The sequence below is a fragment of the Drosophila grimshawi genome, unplaced genomic scaffold, assembly GCF_018153295.1.
Source record: "Drosophila grimshawi isolate 15287-2541.00 unplaced genomic scaffold, ASM1815329v1 contig_848, whole genome shotgun sequence".
Taxonomy (NCBI): Eukaryota; Metazoa; Arthropoda; class Insecta; order Diptera; family Drosophilidae; genus Drosophila; species Drosophila grimshawi.
This window is the reverse complement of record NW_025063692.1, coordinates 10,988,537-11,003,398: the sequence shown is the minus strand read 5'-3', so window position 1 is coordinate 11,003,398 and position 14,862 is coordinate 10,988,537. Positions and strand designations below refer to the sequence as shown.

Here is a 14,862-nt window from a genome sequence, read left to right as displayed (position 1 = left end):
ATCCCAACAACATGTTACAATATCATCCACATTACCATCAGCAACAACAACAACAACATCAGCAACAACAACAGCTACAGGAACAATCAACGTCACATGGCCATAACAATAGCAATGGTCAGCCGCCACGTCTGAGCAGTGCTGCTGCTCACAGTAGCAATCATTATCAACATAACAATTGCAACAACAGCAACCCTAACAATAGTCACAGTGGTCACAGTGGTCACAGTGGTCACAGTGGCCACAACAATCACGGCAGCAATGTGCAGCGTCAGCAACAACAGAATCAACATAATGTTGCTCACATGCTCAATTCAGTTCGACAGCCACAGCACAGCAGCAACAGTCAGCTGCAGCATCACAACAGCAATAGCTTAAATACATCGCCACACGGCAGCAACGGTCAACTGCCACACTATAACAGCAATAGCTTAAATTTATCACCACACAGCAGTAACATCAACCTGCAACACACTCACAATATCAATCACCTCAGGAGCCTAAGCTTAGACACACAAACAAACAGCAGTCAGAACAACATGCAACAGCGCAATGGCAACAGCAATGGCCTGACCTTACACACACACGGCAACAGCAGCAGCAGCAGCAACAGCATGAACAACATGCAACACAACACAAACAATAGCAATGGTCAAAGCCATATGAATAGCTTTAGCTTATCCCCACACAGCCACACCTTATCACCTCAGCAGCAATTGCACGACTTTGGCTACAACATTGAGCAACAGCAACAGCAGCAGCAGCAGCAGCAGCAGCAGCATGCACATAAGCGGCTGAGCAACAGCAGTTTTGCAACAGCAACCACATCGGTTGCAGCTGCGACAGCAGCAACATCCACAACAGAAGCGGCAACAAATGCAAATGCAAATGGCGGCTTCTTGTGGCGTTCATAACCCCCAACTGACAATTAAGCTGACATACACACACAGACACACACACACACACAGACACACACACCCACACACACACACACACATCTACTAAAAAAAAAAAAAGAAAAAAAAGAAGTGAGAAGATGAGAAGAGAAGAAAAGAGAAGCGAAAAACTTAACTGATACTGAATTACAATAATTTATATAAATAATGTGGATCATCGATATGTTCTCAACAAATACCAATCATTTTAATTTTAATTAACTAATTAGCATTTTTTTTTCGGATACATTTCTATTCTTTTTTTTGTGTTTATCCTTAAATGTTCCTCATTTAACCCTTATGTTGTAGAGGGTATTATTAATTTTATTTTTTTGTGCTTTTTTTTGAGAAGTTTTTTTTTTTTCCTTTTTATGTTGTAGGCCAAAACTTATAGAAAAACAAACAACTATGAATAGAAATTAGATACACACACATACACATATACATATAATCCATATGTATGCATTGGCTATATGAAGTAAAACATACTTATATATTTGAATATATATTAAATACTATATTTTAACTAAATAGGAAAGCAAAGGTTTTTTTGTGCTTAACTTTAGGCAAAACGATAATTTTTTTTTTCGAACATATATATATATATATATATATAATTATTAATATTAATATCATACAATTAGGCGTGAAGGCATAAGCTCTGTTTTTTTTTCTGTTTCTGTGTCTCTAAACTGACTTATACGAGTACCGAAGTATATATGTATATTTATATAGCTGAAAGATCTGTTTATTTTTTTTCATAATTTATAAATGAATTTTTTTTTTATTATTATATATCTACATTCATACAAAATAATATAAATGTTAACATGCTCAAGTTCAGGCTGTTCTTACCAACTATACTTATAAATATATATGATGAACGAGTACGAGAAATGGAGGAATCTTGAGAAGGGTGTCCGTCTGCTGTCACAGCAGCAGCTACAAAATGTGCAGCTAATTGTGGGGGGGTATTGACCTTTCACCTCCCCGTAACCGGTTGTCGAGACAAAATTACGAAAGAGAATACGAAAAATAAAAGGGAAAGGAACCTGCTTTTTTTTCATAGTTTGTAAAAAGAATTTTTTTCATAACTATAAAGATACTTTTTTTTTTTGAAACAAATTTTTTTTGTATGCGTTTAAACAACTTGAGCATGTTACACACACACACACACGCAAACATACACACCCACACACTTACAGACACACACAAATACTTACAAATTGAAAACCTTAAAGAAACGAAACGAAAAGCACGTGATAAAAGCCTGTCAAAAGAAAAATAAAACACAAAAATATTGAAAGGAAAGAAAAATGTTAAGAAAAAGCACGAAAATCGATGAGGCGCCTATGTATGTTAGGGGGCGTGGCAGGTGAAAAATTTTAAATTTTATTTCCTTTGTAATTTTTAAGTCGGAATTTCGTTTGATTTTAAAAATATTTTGGCTAATTTGCCACGCCCACACACAGAAAAGAATGTGGGCATACCGAAGCGGAAAACGTAGGTGCTTCAAATATGTAAATGAAACTTTAACTGAATTAAAGTAATTTCAAAACAATTGTAATCAAATTATGTGTATGTTCAACTTCATATGAGATGATCTTCTTCATTATTTTTGGTTTTAGTTTTAACGAATATTCATAATCAACAAAAAACAAATGTGAATCATTTTATCTTGTCCAGAATTCCTGAAATACATATATCAAAAGTTTAAATTTGACTTTATCATTTAATCTGATCTAAAGCAACAAAAAAAATCTAAACGTATAATAAAAAATTTTCCAACAAACTTTATTTATTTTGTTTTACTTTAATTTTCTAGGTTTCAGTTTAAAAATTAATTCTTAATTATTTAAAACAAAAATCAGAGTCGAATTTGCAACAACGAATTACAAATTATAAAAAGCAAGTTCACACATCAAAAAAAAAAAACATTTAAATTTTAAGAATACATTAATGGCAAATTTATGCAAAATTATTGTTGAATATAGAACAATTAATAATTTTTGCATACAGCTTGGTTGTGCTGAGTACTAAACATTCTAAAAAAAAAACAAAAATGAAATAGGTAACAACACGATATGAAAAAAAACAAAATACCGGCAATATATGCCTATATACAAAAGTAATTTTTTTTTCTAATAACAATATACAGACAAAAATGCAGTGCTGATGGTGAGGCGATTATTGTTACAAGTAGCCGCCAGATGCGTTTTGAGAAGTAAAGTGATTCTGTACTCAATGATGCATAAGTAAAGAAATCGAGAAACGAAGCAGCAAATTGGCCAAGATTACAGATTAGCAAGATTACGCTTCTCAAGACCAGACGCCATTCACAATAAATAAAATACATAAAGCACATGGCATACATGCGTATGCCATTACATATTGCCACACATACATATGTGTATGTGTGTGGCTGTGTATGCATATGTGGTGTGTATATGCCGTCGAATAGTTACAAAATCAATACTCAACCAATCGTAGCCCTTAGCTTGTAAAGAATACCGATATTTAATAGCACTTAGCGTCTCGTCTCGAAACTAGTTCTAGTCAAAGCGTAATGCAAATTTTTTTCCATGTCCAATAATCGACAAACGATAATCGATAGCATTAATGCGTCTTATCAATTGTTCACAAATAACAAGTTAAGCGTCACTATTAAAAAAAAGTAAACGAAAAAAAAATTCAACAAAATCTTTTATAAGAAAGTAACATAAAAACATTTTTTTAACCAAATATGTTTTTTTGAGCAAGTGTAAAACTCGTTTTTTTTCGTAGTGCTGATGGTTTTTTTTTTTTTATTTATATTTTATACTAAAATGGAAGAGCATTTTTTTGTTGTTAGGCATAAGCAGCCAAGCTAATTTTGTTAAATGTGTTTTTTTTTTTAAAGAAGAGAAGCGCAATTATAAAGATTATATATTTTAACATAAAGTTAAAGGAAACCTCATTAGAAATACTTATATACATTCAAAATGTTGTTCAAAATAAATATATATATATACATATATATATACTTAAATATATATACACATACATTTTTTTTTACATATGTCAACAAAATGTTGAGTGGTCAAGAATGTTTTTATAATGCATCACAAACCGAAAGGCGCATACAATTTTTTGTGTTTAGCATAAGTAAAAAAAAAACGTAAAAACCAAAAACATTTTTTATATATTAAAAAGAAAAACAACAATAAGAATGAACCTCAATACGGATTAGAAAAAATGTTTTTTTTTTGTATAATCAATGCATGAATCAGGAAAACAATTTTTTTTGTCAGCTAGCAATTGAAATTAGTAAAAGACAAACGACTCATGTAATCATATATATAGAAAAATAAATTTAAAAAAACAACAACAATAATTAATTACTTGAGATTAGTATTAAAAGACAACAATTTCAAAGCAGGGCGCTATTTCCATAGATTAATTTTTTTTTTCGTGATTTCTATAATGTATGTAAATTTATTTTTAAGTGTCTTCTTCCTTTTCTAGTCATATGGCGTGACTTCCATCCTATAATTATAGCTCCTGTTGGCCGCTGCAAAAAAAAAAAAACACCGAAATTTTTTTTATATATACATAGATACACATTACTTATTTACGTACGCATATACATAAGTACATACATATTTATAACATACAGAATACATATAATGCAACAACATATATACTATTAAAGGATGATACATTTTTTTTTTGGCTTAGAAATTGTACTTGAACTACGTAGTGCATGAGAAATATATACATAGATACAAATATATACATTAAAATATAAGTAAAATAAAATGAACCCCGTCAAACAGCTGTCGATGTTTGTCTGTGGAACGTGAACTGCCCTTTGAAAGATTTTTAAATACAAGTAACACCAAATTAAACAAATAATTATAACATCAGAAACAAATACATAAATGCCTACGAAAACGAAAATCGCGGAACTACATAAGCAATATACTAATGCATAAATAATGAAATAAGCAAATAACACATATAATTCATACAAATTTAAAGAAATGAAAACAAGTAATATGGAAACATATGGGAAACGTATTCAATGAATGGCAACCGATAAAAAGCAAACAAACAAACAAACAAATTATATATGTAACTATATACCGTACGTATACAAAACAATGTTAAGCGAAAAAATACAAAATAAATAAAAGCGCTCACAATTTTTTTTTTTGGAAATACGATAAACTACACTACACACACATAATTGTAATGTTAGTAGTTTACATTACCTATATACATTATATGAAAGAGAAATGAACAACTTGAATTTTAATTCGTTTATACAAATATATATACATCAATATATATATACATATATATATAATAATAGCAGCAGCTAATTGTTGTACTAAGAAGTCACATTAAACCCAAAAAACAAACAAATAAACGAAAATATTTAAAATTCGAAACCAAACAAGAGCTGGCAGCTTTTGCTATGTTATTGTTCCAGACAAATGCTCATTGCTATGGTGGCCTGCATTAACCCTGAGTTGGGCGCGTATTTTGTACGGATTTTTTTACTACATACACTTACCTATATATTATGTATGTATATTGCTGCTGAGAACTTCCCCCTTACTCAACTTAGGTCATTAAATCATTATTCCAATTTGGCAAAAATTGCAGGTGAGTGCTGGTTTAAGTAGTTTGGTTTGCTAACAAGCGACGAGCTATCTTCAAACTGATATAATTGCCATATAAATGCATTGTCAAGTGCATACATACATAGATATATATGTATGTAAGTATGTATGTATATATGTAGGTGTGTGCTTGCATACATTCTCGAGTGGTAAACAAAGCGCTCAATTGACGCTGTTATAACCAATTGATTAACTAACTGATAAATGCCGCACGTTTCTCAATCAATTGCAATTTGTACTGTGTTTTTTTCTATTGTTATTAAAGGTGTTATTGCTTGTTGCATTTCTTTCTGCACTTGTTTTCTTTCCTCAGCTGCGGCTGGCTTCCTTGTGAGTGTTTCCATTTGTTTATTTATTAAGATAGCTTTAAGTTTTTCTAATAGGAACCACCTTTAAAAGGTCATTAACTTCAACAAGCCTTGGAGGGCGCTGTAAGCTTGAGTGACCAAGCTTTCCACAGCTACAAAATATAGAAAATGTGATATAATGCCATGATGAGGTCTTGTGCGAGGTATCTAGATCTTTTTACTACTACACAATCGCCAAGGTTAACTCACCTTATTATATCAGAAAGTACATTTCCAAAAAGGGAATTGTGTCTTTCGAAAAACCTACGTTTTCCCCATCATTCAGCTATCAGTGAAGGTCGGGTCCGTTTAGTGCAATCTCTCTCACTCACTTGGTCTATCAGCTTGGTGCAGTTTGAGGGCTACTCATTAATCTTATCAGATATTTCGCTTGTTCGCTATTGGAATTTAAAGTGGATTGAAGCTGACTCAATCACTTCAGATGTCTTCGATAATCGATACTTAGCTCGCAAACTTAGAGCAGGAGAGCTTAACGTAACGTCCAGCCAATGGAGATATCGCTTAGATTTGTTTTGGTCAATTGAATTTTAGACTTAAAGTATATTTGTATATTGTATATTTATTCTCTTGGTTCCTGTGGGAAGAACAAGGTCAATTACTGACCCTGACTAATAACATTTAAAAGCCTTACGTCACGCTGCTCAAGCGTTATAAATGACACTCTTGAACACGAAAGCCCTTCAAATTACAGTATTCATGACTGTTTTTTTGTTTGTTTTATTGTTATTGAGAGTTCCATGACACAGAAACACCCCAGAAAAAAGCATGACCTTGAACTGGCTTAAGTGTCCAATAATGAGAAATGGGTTTGCTAGAGCTAATATTATATATTATGGTATTTATATAGCGTGTTGCTGCCTGCTAATCTCCAATATTTGTAGGGAAAAGAGCAGCTAAGTAAATGCAGCAGAGCCTTGGATGTGAATCATATTTCGTATCTTCTTTGGTAATTCCACAATCAATTTAGACCTCAGACTTTTTAAGTAGAAAATGCATGTTTGTATTTATTTATATAGTATATTTATTAGTTAACTTCTTTTCTTGTTGTTGTTTGCCCATGAAAAGGCCGCATTCCTTTTGACTAAGGCTAAGTACTTCACACATCACAGATTGCATTCGCACGAGCAGCGTCGTATTCATTTCTTCAGGAAGACCTCGTGCAACTCCACATCCTTCAGATTGTTAACCGCAACAGCGGACGCCCGTTGCGCCCGTTGCGCTCGCCTGCCCCGCCTACCCATGCGCCAGTGCTCCTCGATTTCGATAAGCGTGCGTCCGCGCGTCTCCGGCACAAAGCTGTAGATGAAGGCGGCGGCCAGAAATGAGACCATGGCATAGAAGGCGAACAGATTGGCAGTGCCCAGCAGCGCATCCAAGTTCGGGTAGATCTTCAAGCAGATGAATGCCAATATCATGCCAAAGAACACGGAAATTCCCGATGCACTGCCACGCACACTCTGCGGAAACACCTCCGATATCATGATAAACGGTAGCGTCAACATGCCCATCGTCGAGAACACAATGTGCGCTACAATGCACACCACTGGCAGCCACGACCAGGTGCCCACTGTTGCTGGCCACCAGCCGCCGGCGGCTAGTAGCACCATGCAAACAGCCATTCCCGTTGCGGACAAGAGGCCCGCCGGCCGGCGGCCCCATCTCTCAAAGATGCTGGTCATGAGGAGGGTGGTGATAATGCGGGCGACACCCAGCATGACGGCAACCAGCACGGGATCGATGGTAACGCCAGCCGTTTGGGCAATCTGCACCGCATACACAATGATAACAACGACGCCACAGGCCTGCTGAAACCCAAAGAAACCAATCATCATGAGCAGCGGCTTGTAGACCTCCGGGCGGCGAATGGCCTGGAAAATGGATTCACTGGCCGCCGTATCGCGGCTGTTGTCCGCCGTCATTTTCATTTGTATCAGCTCCGCCTCGAACTCCGGCACGCAGTCGTCATCTATGGAATTAAAGAGGGATTAACACGGGCACTCCAATCGAAGGTCCTTGCTCTCTAACTAACCCTTGCTCCGCAGTCCGCGAAAGTAGCGCAACGATCGGCGCGCCAACTCGATGCGACCCTTCTGCAGGAGCCAGCTGGGCGACTCCGGCATGGGCATCACAAGCAGTGTGGCGGCCAGCTGATAGACACAGCTGATGCTCGCGATGAGCACTACGTTTTGGCGTATAAAGTAGCCCAGTATATACATTAGCAGTATGCCGGAGGCCAAGCCAATCGAGGTGCCCAATATCAGTCGTCCCCGAATGCTGGGCAAGCTGATCTCGGCGGAGTAGACGCCCACCGGTGAGACAAACATGCCAATCATGATCCCGCCAAATGCGCGACCCAATAGCATCTGTGCGTATACGTAATCTCGATTGCAGTACAGAAAACTCGTCGCCAGCAGCAGCCAGCCAAGCAGGCCAATCAGATTCGTCAGCAGAATTGTGTACTTGCGCCCAATGCGATCCAGGAAGAAGCCAACCATGAGCCCGCCCAACGGACAGGCCATGTTATTGATGGACGCTGATGGAAATATTGTTCAATTGGAAGTAAACATTCATTAAACTGTATGAATATTTCCTTCTTAGTTAGCTAGCCTAAGACCACTAACTAATATGTAGAAGAAGATTATTCATTTGTAATCTCCTCGCAGGCACAATCCAAACAATATACAGTATATATATTTTCTGCTAACACATCAACCAATAAAGATTTGGGATGAGCCGCATCACTATCTGATTCAATCCAATCAATCAATTTAGAAAACGTTTAATATGTTAAGGGATAGCATTTCTAGCTAGTCCAGAGATGGACCTATGGACAACTTACCGAACCAGCTAGCCTCATCCTTGTCCAGCCAGAAAGGTTGCGTATCGTCGCGCAGCTGATTGAGGGTAACGCTGGGCATGCTGATGACCATGCCTGCGCCAAGGACACCGCTGTTTCCCAGGAATACCATCAGCTCCTGCCGAAGAACGGCCAAATGACGTTCACCCAGCGGCAGACTGCTCTCTTTGCGCTTATGCGATTTGCTATGGATCTTATTATTATCATTGTTATTGTTGCTGTTGCTGTTGCTGCTTATGTTGTGCTTGGCACTGTTGCTGTCGGTGGTCTGAAGATTGGTCTTGCCCAGATCCTTGCAGATGATGGCCATGTCGGGCAACGGCACGAGCTCCTTCTGCTCCAGTGCCATGTTGTCTCTGAGCGACTGTGTGTCTTGGAGTGTCTGTGTGTGTCCTTTATCAATTGGGTTAATGCTGGACAATTAATAATATTGGCAACGTTGCGGCAGCGTCGACTGCGACCCGACTGTGGCTATGTTGCGTGCTGCTCGTTGACTTTGTAGTGTTGACTTTGTTGTTGTTGTTGTTGTTGTTGTAAGACACTTGTCTAATTGATAATGACAAGTGGAAACTTCCGCGAATTGGTATCAATTTCACAAGGGCAACAAATGCAGAACACAAAAATGCAAAAAAAAAGAATTCGTTTTAAAAAATAAATTCAATTTCGAGAAATCTGTTTTTCTATATTCTCTTTTTTGATGACGTTGCGTCTTTTGGCACTGCCCTCTGGGGTCTACAGTCTCTGGTGTCGTGCACCAAGTTCGTCTACAGTTTCGATTAGGCGTCTGTTCTTGGCTGTGTTTTACCGTTATCTTTTATGTCGTTTTCAAAGACTCGTTAATTGAGATGGGCGCGTGCGATGCGAGTTGCGTGCTTTTCCAACGTGACACGATGACCAGCAGCAGCAGTGACATTGTGCAATATGGATATGTTTTTTTATGTATACATTATGTAATTGTGTGTGTATGTGTGCTAAAATGTACATACGTAGCAGATCTGTACATAAATAGGGCGTGGCACCACTTCACAATTAAAACAATAAAGAATACTCCAGTTGAGCTGACTCGACCAGGAGATACCCAGTCTTTACGCAATTCGAACGCTTCTTCGATATTCATTCATCATAAACACATCAACACCATATGCTTGTGCATGTCACACACACGTTTGCACAATATTTTAGAGTATACAAAAGAAAAATATTTATGTTACGCACAATTATTATAGAATTTCACGTGTCTCCGAAATTCGCTCGTGCTTTCTTTAAGATTTCCTTCCGCGACACGCGCTCATCTCTAGCAGTGTTCATTTGCGCGCGCCGTGTTATTGATTTGGCTATCGATTTGACGGCCGTTCAATGCGAACCTTTCTTCAGACCACATTCCTAAACACACAAAAGCACACACGCCCACAGGCAGACACACGCACACACAGACACAGTCTGGCGAATTTATCTGATTGCCGTTTGTTAACTGAAGCATCTGTTCTTCATCTGCTAATTACCGTTATTGCTGTTCTTATAACTTATTTGGATAACGTGTTTGGCTTGCCTTAGGCCGCGCCAAATAACCGCTTGCGGCAACGTCTCCCCAGCAACTGAAACCGTTGTCGGCAAAATGCTGCAGCAACAAGCTGCTCCTCTTGGGAACAAAAGCAACTGGTGATGCCCTCTGGCATACCCTGCACACACTGATGACAATTTGTATATGCTCGTTTTTGTTGTCACATTTTTTATGGCACACCTTCTAACGTCGATTTTGCTTGTTTTCTAAATCACAACGCTCGGATTTTAAACGTTTCTCACACGCCAAGCAGAGCATCTCTTATTCGAGCCAATAGCACACACATTCATGTGTAATTAATGCCATTTATTTAGCAAATCGATTTTGCGATTAATGCGGAGTATGATAATCGTTGTTATTACGTATACAATCCGCATACCAAATACATACACGCATATTTACAGATATACTACTGGTAGCAGCTGGGTTGGTATTTCGCTTGTTTATATTTTTGTTTAATCGGTGATTGCAACAATTTTCTGACAGGTGTGTTGGTTGGATTAGTACGCAATCAAGTGCATTCCCAGACCCCTCTACTCTCCCATTGCCAACTCTTCTCGAGCGGTACCTTCCGGTCCCACTCCTTGTTTCCACAAACGAACGACATTGGCAACGAACTTGCCGGCAAATGGGGTAAGGATGGAAGTTTGTGGCTGCACAATGTTGATGTTTTATGCTCTTTCGATGAGCTTGCCATCCAAAATATGGTATGTTAAATATATATTTGTCCAAATAAAACTATTCTTTAAATAAACAAACAAATAATATATATACAATTGTATCAATTGAATCCCAAACTGCTTCAAATAAAACTATTTGATATAAAAGATAGATGCCAAAGGCACAATATTTGTTAGAGTATTTTGGCGTCAATGTGGCTAGTGTATTTATAACTGCAGCTGGCTCATAGCCAGCAGGCGAACAGTTCTCACACTGCTGCTTATCTCGCTCTTATCTTTATCTCTGTCTCTGTCGCTCTCTTTATTCAAATCGGAAGAGTGGCATAAATTAAGCCGTGCGGTCAGAGATGCGATATGCGGAATCTTGATCAAATAGGGCGTCCTCCTGACTGCCCGCTTATCAGCTAGAACACCCATAGCGCCCTAAGCAAACATATCGTTTGTTTATATTAATTTACTATGTTTATCGTGCGCGCAGACTTTAGGTAATTAGCAAGCTCAACAACTCAAATAAAAATTTATGAAAATACAAGTAACTCTAAATAAAATAAATTTTCAATTTATTTAGATGAGACGGAGACGGAAAACGGCAATTGCACAACAACAAAGTACGATAAATGAACACTGTGAGTGTCTGGGCCAAAGTTACAGATAACAGCAAACATCACCGGACTTAATTTATTCTTGACGAGCACACACATACCTCAATTAATTGATTCGTTTCACATTTTGTTAACAAAAAAAAAAAAAACATCCACAGCAACAGAAACTTACTTTGCCTCATATATGATTTATTTTTGTGATTGCAATTGTAGTGTTGTCATTTGTGTTTGATTGAGTGTCTATATTTCTATTTGATATTTACTATTGCATCAATTAGTAATGAAAATAAATTGCAGCACAACGTTTCTGTAAACGAGCAATTAAAAGTCAAGTATATTGCAATTGGCAAGGCACCGAGTTAATACAAAAAAATGTTATTCGTTTTTGCATACATACTTAATTAATTGCAAAACACACATGCAAATATTTACATAAGAATCGTTCGTACACAGCTGTTCAAATATTTTTGAATATGTAAAGGTGTCTGGTGTCTACAAAAAAACTGGTTTGGCATCCAGCTATATATTTGGTATGCAGTTATCTGTTTGTCTGCATTGATTGCGCTGCAAAATACAAACAAAGAAAATTATAATGTTCAAATGATAACAGCAGATGTGCATAACAGTCATATTCAATTGCATTATGGTGTTTAGTCACTTGAATGAAATTTAAAAAGCCGTTAGGTAAGTCAAATGCATGTCATAAAGCTAACTGGCTTATAACGCAAGTAAACATTACATTTAAGTATCGTGAAGTTGGCTTCAATTTTGTCGTTAAATTTGCCTTTCTATAAAACCCCAAATCTAGAAAGTATGGAACTATTCGGGTTCTAAAGTTATTTACAAATTTTGTGAGTAAGCTGTTATTAACCGTGAGTAAATCTTTCTTTGGTCATCGATAGTTCGAAAAGACGCCGCATGCCTAACACAGCTTTAACATTTGAGTCGCATGAAGTTGGCTGCATGCTATTGACATGACTTTGTTATGTTAAAATATCGTATGTTAATTTGAGAATAATTGCGAGACAACAATCAAAATAATACAAGCTTTATTTGTCAAACTAAGCAACAATATTAACTTCCATAATACAAAAGAAAAAATACAATAAATTAAAAACAAAATAAATATTTAAAATAAATAAATAAACTGAATATGGTTTTCTACTTCAAAAGCAATGTGGTGCAGCCGACGGCGATGCTTTACATGGGTCGTGACAAGCACGAGAACGAAGAGCTGATTCGCTGGGGCTGGCCGGAAGATGTGTGGTTCCATGTGCACAACTTATCCTCGGCGCATGTCTATCTGCGCCTACGGAAAGGACAGACCATCGATGATATACCCACTGATGTACTGGTGGATGCTGCACAACTATGCAAGGCCAACAGCATCCAGGGCAACAAGGTAAACAATCTGGAAGTAGTCTACACGATGTGGGAGAATCTTAAGAAAACGCCGGAAATGGAGCCGGGCCAGGTGGCCTATCACGACGAGAAGGCTGTGCGCAAAATTCGTTTGGAGAAGCGTGTTAATGAGATTATCAATCGCCTGAATCGTACCAAAACCGAGGAGGAGCATCCCGATTTTCGGGGTCAGCGTGAGGCACGCGATGCCGCTGATCGACAGGATCAGAAGCGATTGCAACGCGAGAAGCGGGAACAGGAAAAGGAGGCGGCCAAGCTGCGTGAACTGGAGGCCGAGCTGCGCAGCTATTCCTCACTGCAAAAGACGGAAAACATGCGCACCAACTACGATGCTGGCAATGAATCTGATGACTTTATGTAGTAGCGGTAGAGATTTGCCTACTTACACCCTCCCTCACCCTATCTATTGACAGACGGTTGCTGCATTTCAAAATTTGTTTACTTATCAAACATACACATACACCTATATAAAACATTATTATTTTTATATTAAAACCTGTACAACACGTTGTTCAGCAATTGTAAATTGGCTGCTAAAGGAACACAGAAAAGCTAACATTTTAACAGCCGTGGAGTGATGCTTTCTCAAGTGAGGAGCAATTCTGTGAATATTTGTAGACGTAAGATGTCTGGCAACGCTTTGCACAATTTCAAAATTTGTGCGCAAATATAATAAATTAAACACAACATAATATTGATGGTTGGCCAGTTATCATATATTCTCATATATATGTACAATAATAACAGTAATAACCTCAGCATATAGAAATTGTCGAGTTGTTAATGAACTACACAAGGACATAAATCCATTTCCGAATAAACAAACACTTCGTGTACAAAAAACAAAGAAAATCTGCATTCAAAAATTATGGAGTCCCCCATGAACCCAAAAAATTTTAAGATTTCACCTGTAGATCGAGCGTAAATTCGATAAGTTCGATAAATTATGAGCTTAAGGGTCTTTCGTATATTTTATTGTTTAATTAGAATCAGCAGGCTAAGGATTATCCACGGTTCAAATTAAATATTGATTGTCTATTTTCTAATTGGTGTGGTTTTTTCTTGGATAAGGTACATACTCGTATTTATTTTGATTAAAACGCATTTTAGACTTACAGATAATATATAAATATAATATTGGTATTATTATTATAATGTCTCTAGATATGTACATATGCATACATATATTGTTCTAAAAGTACTTTTTGATTTTCCACATATGTACGTACATGTGCACCATTTATAATATATAATTATTTAGTACAGTAAAAAGTGCTTAGTAAATTAGTTTTAAAATCGTGCATTCCTATAGCTACATACATATATATGCTTGTGTATAGAAATTCAAAGGGGTGCAAACGCTCAATATAATATCAAATATTGAAAGCTATGAGCTTCATAATTATATGCTATAAATATACAGATATGCCATATATATATATATAAAGATATAGTAGGTATATAGACTATAAATAGTCTGATCGATTTTTTGTAAAGCTGCAGATGCCAATAAACAATTGACATGGAATGTTTCTCTATTATCATGCTTGTTTTCATTATTGCTTAAGTACACAGTATATTTTGTATATATATATATATATATGTGATATATGTATGCATCTTTAAATCTTTTTTTTTTTGTTAATTTTTTTTTAAGGCTCAGTCTTAAAAGTAATTGCAGATACGTTGTTGGGCAATAAGGGCTTACATAGAGATTCGCGAAAACATTGTATCGCATATCGTATATATGAAGCTGTAGATCGTCTATGC

At 36.8% G+C, this 14,862-nt stretch overlaps 3 protein-coding genes and 1 long non-coding RNA gene across 4 annotated transcripts; 3 read left to right on the top strand and 1 right to left on the bottom strand.

Annotated features, from left to right (window-relative positions):
• The first annotated feature begins 11 nt into the window (after window positions 1-11).
• On the top strand, window positions 12-504 carry LOC122322830 (nuclear transcription factor Y subunit gamma-like). Its single transcript, XM_043216047.1, has 2 exons — window positions 12-402; window positions 455-504. The coding sequence occupies exons 1-2, from the start codon at window positions 12-14 to the stop codon at window positions 502-504; spliced, it is 441 nt and encodes a 146-aa protein (XP_043071982.1).
• Window positions 505-6,967: 6,463 nt separating this feature from the next.
• LOC6565848 (facilitated trehalose transporter Tret1) lies at window positions 6,968-10,419 on the bottom strand. The gene is made up of 3 exons (XM_001992455.2): window positions 8,810-10,419; window positions 8,000-8,503; window positions 6,968-7,936 (listed from the first exon to the last, which is right to left on the bottom strand). Exons 1-3 carry the CDS (start codon window positions 9,174-9,176, stop codon window positions 7,107-7,109), a joined length of 1,701 nt encoding a protein of 566 aa, XP_001992491.1. The 5' UTR covers window positions 9,177-10,419; the 3' UTR covers window positions 6,968-7,106.
• A 238-nt stretch (window positions 10,420-10,657) lies between these two features.
• On the top strand, window positions 10,658-11,785 carry LOC122322838. The gene is made up of 3 exons (XR_006246882.1): window positions 10,658-10,814; window positions 10,875-11,095; window positions 11,637-11,785. It is a non-coding gene; the product is annotated as an uncharacterized LOC122322838 (long non-coding RNA).
• An 888-nt stretch (window positions 11,786-12,673) lies between these two features.
• Window positions 12,674-14,624, top strand: LOC6565847 (coiled-coil domain-containing protein 25). Its single transcript, XM_032738603.1, has one exon. The coding sequence runs from the start codon at window positions 12,824-12,826 to the stop codon at window positions 13,451-13,453; it is 630 nt and encodes a 209-aa protein (XP_032594494.1). The 5' UTR covers window positions 12,674-12,823; the 3' UTR covers window positions 13,454-14,624.
• Window positions 14,625-14,862: the final 238 nt, after the last annotated feature.